This window comes from Pinus tabuliformis, chromosome X (genome assembly GCF_031772625.1).
Source record: "Pinus tabuliformis cultivar Carrire ecotype Pingquan chromosome X, CPIR1, whole genome shotgun sequence".
Classification (NCBI taxonomy): Eukaryota; Viridiplantae; Streptophyta; class Pinopsida; order Pinales; family Pinaceae; genus Pinus; species Pinus tabuliformis.
In genome coordinates, this window is record NC_142308.1 from 519903050 (window position 1) to 519911986 (window position 8937).

At 36.1% G+C, this 8937-nt stretch overlaps 1 protein-coding gene across 1 annotated transcript; it reads left to right on the forward strand.

Annotated features, from left to right (window-relative positions):
• Positions 1–504: 504 nt before the first annotated feature.
• LOC149140970 (uncharacterized) lies at positions 505–1246 on the forward strand. Its single transcript, XM_089451115.1, has 3 exons — positions 505–516; positions 704–1003; positions 1109–1246. The coding sequence occupies exons 1-3, from the start codon at positions 505–507 to the stop codon at positions 1244–1246; spliced, it is 450 nt and encodes a 149-aa protein (XP_089307241.1).
• Positions 1247–8937: the final 7691 nt, after the last annotated feature.

Here is an 8937-nt window from a genome sequence, read left to right on the forward strand (position 1 = left end):
CCTCAGCTATCTGAAGTCTCTCCTCCACATCAAGGCTCCCATCAAGGAAGGTGAAAGGGATGGTTTTCGCTGGGACTCAACAGGAACAAATTATACAGTCAGAGCAGGCCATCAACACCTTTGCAATAGCACCTTTCAGATGAATTTGTGGAACCATTGGAAAATTGTTTGGAGATCAGAGGCTCTCCCAAAAATAAATTTTTTTATATGGCTCCTGCTGAAAGGCAAAATCTTAACAACAGAGAACCTAAAAAGAAGAGGCATCAATGGCCCATCCAGATGCCCCACATGTTGCAATGCCAAAGAAATGATGCATCATCTATTCATAGAATGCCCTTTTGCTGTTGAATGCTGGGAAAAGATGTCTTCCACTGGAAATTTAATTTGGGAACCTCAGCATACCATAGCGGAGAGAATCTACAAATGGAGAAAATGTTGCCCCTGGAAAGAAAAAAGAAGCAACTTGGTGAAGAGAGTATGGAACATTCTCCCTCACACCTTGCTATGGCGTATCTGGTTAGCTAGAAATCGAAAAATTTTCCAAGACAAGAGCTCAACTACACAAATAACCTGCAACAAAGCCATAATCCTTGCTCTGGAAACTATCTCAATCAACACCACTGGAAAGATAGATGCAACAAGATATAGTGTGGAGGAGCGAGATTTCATAAGTTACATTCTAGAAAAAAATCATAATGTACAGGAAGGTAGCAGGAGGGATGCACAGAGAAAGGCAGAAGCTAGCTCATGGAAAGTTAGATTAAAAGAAGAGGAGTTCGCCAATTGGATACAAAACTGCAACTGCTTCTATCTATTCTTCGACAGGGCATCTAAATCAAATCTTGGTACAGCTGGAGCAGGGGGGCTGATTATCAACGCCAATGAGGAGTGCATCCTCCATTATGAGTGGGGTCTAGGGAAGGTCTCAAATAATAGAGCTGAAGCACTAGCTTTGTTTCAGGGCCTAACTCAGTTAGGCAAACTGAGGATAAAGAAGGCAAAGGTATTCGGTGATTCCTCTGTTGTCATCTGCGTAATGGTCAATCAGCAGGACTCTCCCAACACTCTCCTTTAGCAAATTAACAGACACAATCAAATTTTGTATCAGGCAATGGATGACATTCAATACTACCATATTCTTCGTAACCTTAACAAGAGGGCTGACGGTTGCGCCAACAGTGCGTGTGGAAGGCCAGTTGGCACCCTAAGCTGCAACTCTAAGGAGACTTACCAACCTTTGCCATGACTCCAAATAAACTCAACAACGTTAAGCCTAAAAGCACTGACAGAATCGACTGGAATCATCTTGCTCGGGATTTCAACAAGATTGCTTACTGTAGCAGGATATTGCAAGGACACGAAATCCACAAAATACTCATTAAGCTTGACAATCTCATCAAATCTGCCGGCAGATGTCTCCTCAGATCTGATTCATGGATCCTCCAGGACATCTCTCTGGTCTACCCTCAGGATTCCCTCCTTCATCCCGTGACTGGTTGGTCCCTCTCCCGCCTCACCACTCTCCAGCTTCTTCCTATATCTCACCCCCTTCCTTCATTCATCAACGCTAAGTATTCCTCACTTCGTCGCTTGCTCCCTGTTATTGCTTCCAAGCGAACTTGTCCTCAGGTGATTTCTCGTGTGCTGTGTTGTCTATCGAACCGTCGCTTCTGCTTCAGAGATAGTCTCTGCCCTCTGTGTAGCGATCCGAACCTGTCTAACCATGATTCCAATTTCTGGGAAAAAAATTTGTTAACTAAAAAGTAAGACTCTTTATCTAAATTATTGATAAGAATCAGATAAGCCCTCAAATTAAAATCTTCTGAACTATTTTGAGCCTACAAAGGGATCAAATTTCTAAGGTGCATGCTTTTCGTTTACATCCATCTTAACTCTAGATTTAGTGAGCATAGAGGGGGATTTAATTTCTTGATGATAATGTTAGAGTTTGTTCTATTTGTAGAGTTTGTGAAATCTTACAAAGACCCGGGATTTCACACGAGTGAGAGAGACAATTTACTTGATGTGGTTTATAAACATGTATATGCATCTCCTTGATAGGGATGAGTAAGTGGAGGGATATGGAGATGAGTATGAGATTGTTTTGTGTGAGAAATCCATCACAACTTCCTAGATTTCTCACTCTACAATGTTTCTATGTGCTTGAGTTTGTGCTAAAAGGAAATCTAACACATGTTAGGTTTTCTTTTACATTGAAATGTTGTTAATCTAGCACACATTAGACTTATTTGGTCCTAAACTTTTGTTATGTTCTTGTGTTTGTGCTAGAAGGAAATATAGCATGTGTTAGATTTCTTTCAAATTTAGATGTGTTTGTGTTTCTGTTGGAAGAAAATTTAACGCAAGCTAGATTTCTTATACTCTACAATGTTGTTGTTGGCAACATGCTTGTACTTGTGGTAGACATAAATGTAGCACTTGCTAGATTTCTCAATTTACAATGTTTCTATGTGCTCAAGTTTGCGCTAAAAAGAAATCTAACACATGTTAGATTTTATTTTACATTGCAATGTTGTTAATTTAGCACACATTAGACTTATTTAGTCCTACAATGTTGTTATGTTCTTGTGTTTTTGCTTGAGGGTAATATAACATGTGTTATATTTCTTTCAAATTAGAATGTGCTTATTTGTGTTGGAAGAAAATTTAAAACAGTTTATAATTCTTATACACTACAATGTTTTTGTTGGCAACTTGCTTGTATTTGTGGTATACATAAATCTAACACTTGCTAGATTTCTCATTCTACAATGTTTCTATGTGCTTGAGTTTGCGCTAAAATGAAATCTAACACATGTTAGATTTTCTTTTACATTGCAATGTTGTTAATCTAGCACACATTAGACTTATTTAGTCCGACAATGTTGTTATGTACTTGTGGTTGTGATAGAAGAAAATATAGCACGTGTTAGATTTCTTTCAAATTTAAATGTGCTTGTGTTTGTGTTGGAAACAAATTTAACACAAGCTAGATTTCTTATACTCTACAATGTTGTTGTTAGCAACGTGCTTGTATTTGTGGTAGACATAAATCTAGCACTTGCTAAATTTCTCACTCTACAATGTCTCTATGTGCTTGAGTTTTCTTTAAAAGGAAATCTAACACATGTTAGATTTTCTTTTACATTGCAATATTGTTAATCTAGCACACGCTAGATTTATTTAGTCCTACAACGTTGTTATGTATTTCTGTTTGGGCTAGAAGGAAATATAGCATGTGTTAGATTTATTTCAAATTTAAATGTGCTTGTGTTTGTGTTGGAAGAAAAATTAAACAAGCTAGATTTCTTATACTCTACAATGTTGTTGTTGGCAACGTGCTTGTATTTGTGGTAGACATAAATCTAGCACTTGCTAGATTTCTCAATCTACAATGTTTCTATGTGCTTGAGTTTGTGCCAAAAGGAAATGTAACACATGTTAGATTTTCTTTTACATTGCAATGTTGTTAATCTAGCACAAATTAGACCTATTTAGTCCTAAAATGTTGTTATGTTCTTGTGTTTGTGCTAGAAGGAAATATGACATGTGTTAGATTTCTTTCAAATTTAAATGTGCTTGTGTTTGTGTTGGAAGAAAATTTTACACAAGCCAGATTTCTTATACTCTACAATGTTGTTGTTGGAAACGTGCTTGTATTTGTGGTAGACATAAATCTAGCACTTGCTATATTTCTCAATCTACTATGTTTCTATGTCCTTGAGTTTGCACTAAAAGGAAATCTAACACATGTTAGATTTTCTTTTACATTGCAATGTTGTTAATCTAGCACACATTAAACTTATTAAGTACTACAATGTTGTTATGTTCTTGGGTTTGTGCTCGAAATATTACATGTGTTAGATTTGTTTCAAATTTAAATTTGCTTGTGTTTGTGTTGAATAAAATTTAACACAAGCCACATTTCTTATACTCTACAATGTTTTTGTTGGCAACGTGCTTGTATTTGTGGTAGAGATAAATTTAGCACTTGCTAGATTTGTCACTCTATAATGTTTCTATGTGCTTGAATTTGTACTAAAAGTAAATCTAACACATGTTAGATTTTCTTTTACATTGCAATGTTGTTAATCTAGCACACATTAGATTTATTTAGTCCTACAATGTTGTTATGTTCTTGTGTTTGTGCTAGAAGGAAATATAGCATGTGTTAGATTTATTTTCAATTTAAATGTGCTTGTGTTGGTGTTGGCAATGTGTTTGTATTTGTGGTAGACATAAATCTAACACTTACTAGATATCTCAATCTATAATGTTTCTATGTGCTTGAGTTTGCGCTAAAAGGAAATCTAACACATGTTAGATTTTCTTTACCATTGCAATGTTGTTAATCTAGAACACATTAGACTTATTTAGTCCTAAAATTTTGTTATGTTCTTGTGTTTGTGTTGGAAGAAAATTTAACACAAGCTAGATTTCTTATACTCTACAATGTTGTTGTTGGCAACATGCTTGTATTTGTGGTAGACATAAATCTAGCACTTGCTAGATTTCTCACTCTTCAATGTTTCTATGTGCTCATGTTTGCGCTAAAAGGAAATCTAACACATGTTAGATTTTATTTTATATTGCAATGTTGTTAATCTAGTACACATTAGACTTATTTAGTCCTACAATGTTGTTATGTTCTTGTGTTTGTGCTCGAAGGAAATATAACATGTGTTAGATTTCTTTCAAATTCAAATCTGCTTGTCTTTGTGTTGGAAGAGAATTTAACACAACCTAGACTTCTTATACTCTACAATGTTGTTGTTGGCAATGTGGTTATATCTGTGGTAGACATAAATCTAGCACTTGATAGATTTCTCACTCTACAATGTTTCTATGTGATTGATTTTGTGCAAAAAGGAAATCTAACACATGTTGGATTTTCTTTTTACATTGCACTATTGTTAATCTAGCACACATTAGACTTATTTAGTCCTACAATGTTGTTAAGTTCTTGTGTTTGTGCTAGAAGGAAATATAACATGTGTTAGACTTTTTTCAAATTTAAATGTGCTTGTGTTTGTCTTGGAAGAAAATTTAACACAAGCTAGATTTCTTATACTCTACAATGTTGTTGTTGGCAATGTACTTGTATTTGTGGTAGACATAAATCTAGTACTTACTAGATTTCTCACTCTACAATGTTTCTATGTGCTTGAGTTTGCGCTAAAAGGAAATCTAACACATGTTACATTTTATTTTACATTGCAATATTGTTAATCTATCACACATTAGACTTATTTAGTCCTACAATGTTGTTATGTTCTTGTGTTTATGCTTGAAGGAAATATAACATGTGTTAGATTTCTTTCAAATTAAAATGTGCTTGTGTTTGTGTTGGAAGAAAATTTAACACAATCTAGAATTCTTATACTCTACAATGTTGTTGTTAGAAACATACTTGTATTTATGGTAGACATAAATACAGCACTTGCTAGATTTCTCATCCTACAATGTTTCTAGGAACTTGAGTTTGCACTAAGAGGAAATCTAACACATGTTCTACATTTGAATAGCTATTATTGTGAGTTCTACACTTGTTATTGTTCTTGTTCATTTTGTTACACATACAATGATGCGAGTAGTTATAGTATTTATAAATTCGTATTTTCTTCAATAAATGAAGAATGTGATAATAATATTTTACTTTATTTTCAGAAACCATGGAGTATGAAGCTAGTGAGAATTCAAAGGAAGCATCCAAGGAAAAAGGAAGTTCAAGAAATGTTGGCATTATGATTTAAGTGTTGTCCTTGATGGCAACTCACTCAGAAGTTGGTACAGGTGATGGCAACTTAATCAGAAGACAGATCTCAGTACAGCATGCCAAGGAAGCTCATACACGCCGTTTCGTTAAGCCCAAGTCGCGTGTACACGCTAGTTAGATTCAGAAAAAGCGCGTGTATGTGGAAAGGTTCCTTTGGTCCATGGTGGTTAGTCCTTGGAAGTTGTGCCTATGATTTCGGACCATTATGTCTCGACGGGCGTGTCGATCCCTAGTTTTAAAGTTGATGGTATTGTGTTACTATGGTTTTGGCTCTTGGTATTGAGAAAGGCCTAAGGCTATATAAGGAGAAGAAGATCATTAGGCAAGATCATCTTTCGACAAGGCTTGAATATCTAAGAGAGAAAGAGATCTGATATGCAGGGTTCGGGTTGCTTGATATGAGCTAAGGAGAAATCACATCGGCGGATGGAAGACTAGATCTAAGGACAAATCGGGATCTAATGGTTTGAAATGCTCTATTATGATATGGTTGATTATGCGTATTTCTAGATCTGCATACTGTTGCAATATTATGTTCTGGATCTAACTGATGTCTGGTACAGCTGCAAGTTGAGAGAATCTATTTTTAGATCTGTACGCAGGTTGGCTTAAGTAAAAACGCGTGTACACGCGGGTTTCGCTCATTGAAGTAGCGTATATCTCTTAAAGCTTATTTTTGGGTTTTGCAGTTGGATCTGACTGTTATTGCAGAGTTCTGTATCTGGTGATTGACAGGGTTCAGTGATTCAAAGTTTGATAATTCTAGTATTGGTTGTTTTATGCTTCATGGATCTGTTATGAAAGTTGAATGAATTGGGTTCTATAGATTGAATGATGTGCTTCAGGAATATCCAGTCTGAAAATGTATGAAAAGTGATACCTGAAAGAAAGAAGATTGTAGGCCAGCACCTACGTACTAGTATCTTGGCTAGTACAAGAGCAAAGGGGGTTGGAGCTCCCTTCCAAGGAAGTTTGGAGAACGAGAGAAGGTTGTAGCCTTCTGCAGGTTGTAGCCTGCGTACTGGTACAAGGCTGCACCAGTACAAAATATTGTAAACTGAAGTTTCTTATTAAAGAAAGATAGAGACAACTTGCAGCAGGTGGTTTTCACCCACATTGGGTTTCCACCTTATATCTTGGTGTTCATGTGTGTGGTTTTTGATCTGTTCTGTTATACTGCACCTGCTTACTGTTAATGTGGTGAATAATGTCCTGATGAACTTAACTGAAGAATAAGCTAACTAAATTATGAGTTTTCTTCTTATACGCTGTTTTACTTAACCACAGTAGCGTGTACACGCTGGTTCACCTAACTGAAGTAGCGTATATGTTTCTGAGCATTGAAAAGTTTGATTGATCTGATAATACTGATTCACCCCCCCTCTCAGTATTATTTCCAACAATTGGTATCAGAGCAGGTCCTTTAGAGAAGCTTGATCGCTTGAAGGTAGATCATTCATCATGAGCAGCTACGAGAAAGAAGCATCAATCAGGCCACCGATTTTTGATGGGACAAATTTCAATTATTGGAAGGTAAGAGTTACTGCATATCTTCAATCTCTTGGTACAGAAGTTTGGAACATTGTAGAAACAGGCTATGCTTTTCCTTCAGCTACTCCTACAGATCCAGCTGAGAAAAAGAAGTATGAAACAAATGCAAAAGCAGTCAATACTCTATTAGGAAGTATATCTCAAACAGAATTCATGAAGGTCATGCACTTCAAATCAGCAAAAGAAATATGGGACAAAATGATCACTAGCTATGAAGGAGATGAACAGGTAAAGCAAGCTAAACTTCAAACTCTCAGGATTCAATATGAGACTCTCAAGATGTATAATGATGAAAGTGTGGCTAATTATTTTCTTCGGGTAGATGAGATTGTTAATTGTATGAAAAATTTGGGTGAAGAATAAGAGAAACTATAGTAGTTCAAAAGATTCTAAGATCATTATCCCCCAAGTTTGAATCTAAAGTATCTGCAATAGAAGAAAAAGAAAATCTCCGTGTTCTCACTATGTCTCAGCTACATGGAATTCTAACCGCTTATGAAATGAGAAAGGGAGGTCCATCTGACAGAAGGGAAGCTGCTTTTAAGGCATCAGGAAAAGAAGATTACTATGAAGCCAGCCATGTTCCAGAAGAAGAGGAAGAAGAATCAAATTTTGTCAGAAATCTTCAAAGGGGTTCTGGAAGGTTCAGAGGTAAGCTACCTTTCAAATGCTTTGCTTGTGGGAGAGTAGGTCATTATGCTGCAAAATGTCCTTATAAGGATAAAGGAAAAGAACCTGCTAGATGGAACAAGAAACAAAGTGCAAATAAGAAAAGCTACTACACCCATGAAGATAGTGATGGCTTATCAAACAGTGATGAAGATGAACAAGGTAATAAATATAAGCTGTTAATGGCATTTGAAGATGATGATTATGAGGATGCTGTAGATGTGGATAATCTCTATAATGAAATCACTAGACTCAAGAGAGGCATAGAAGAAAAGAATGTGATCATTGATACTTTGCAATTTCAGATTGATGAAAAGGAAAAACATCTTGAAAAACTAGAAGGTGAAATTGTTGGTCTCAGAAAAGAAATTGAGAAAACAAAAGCTATTAATCTTAAATTTGTCAAAGGATCTGAAACTTTGGATGAGATTATCAGTGTGCAGCGGTCTCCTCTAAACAAGACAGGTTTGGGCTATAATGGAGAAACCTCTCAAGCATCCACCTCAAAAAGTTATCTTGATGCAGCAAGAAGAAATGAGCGGAAGAACAATGAAGATAATCAGGTAAAGCAGGGACGAATTACAAACAGAAACTATCAGGGACAATCCTCCTTAAGGATGAACAAAAGCTACAACCAACCACAGGTAAAATCTTCTCAGTTTGGCTCAAGAATAGATGAAAATAGAAATTACAATCAGTTGGCTGGTAGATTCAATAACCGCAGAAGCTTCTTCAATGGACAATGCTTTTCTTGCCACAACTTTGGTCACAGAGCAGCTCAATGTGTTGCATATAAAACAATCATGACTAGGGAAGCTCAAAAACAAAGAAGTATGACAGGGATTACAAAAAGGACCTATAACAACTTTTCGGTTCTTGAAAATGAAGTTGAATGTTCTATTTGCAATAATTTTGGTCATAAAGACTCTGAATGCAGGAGC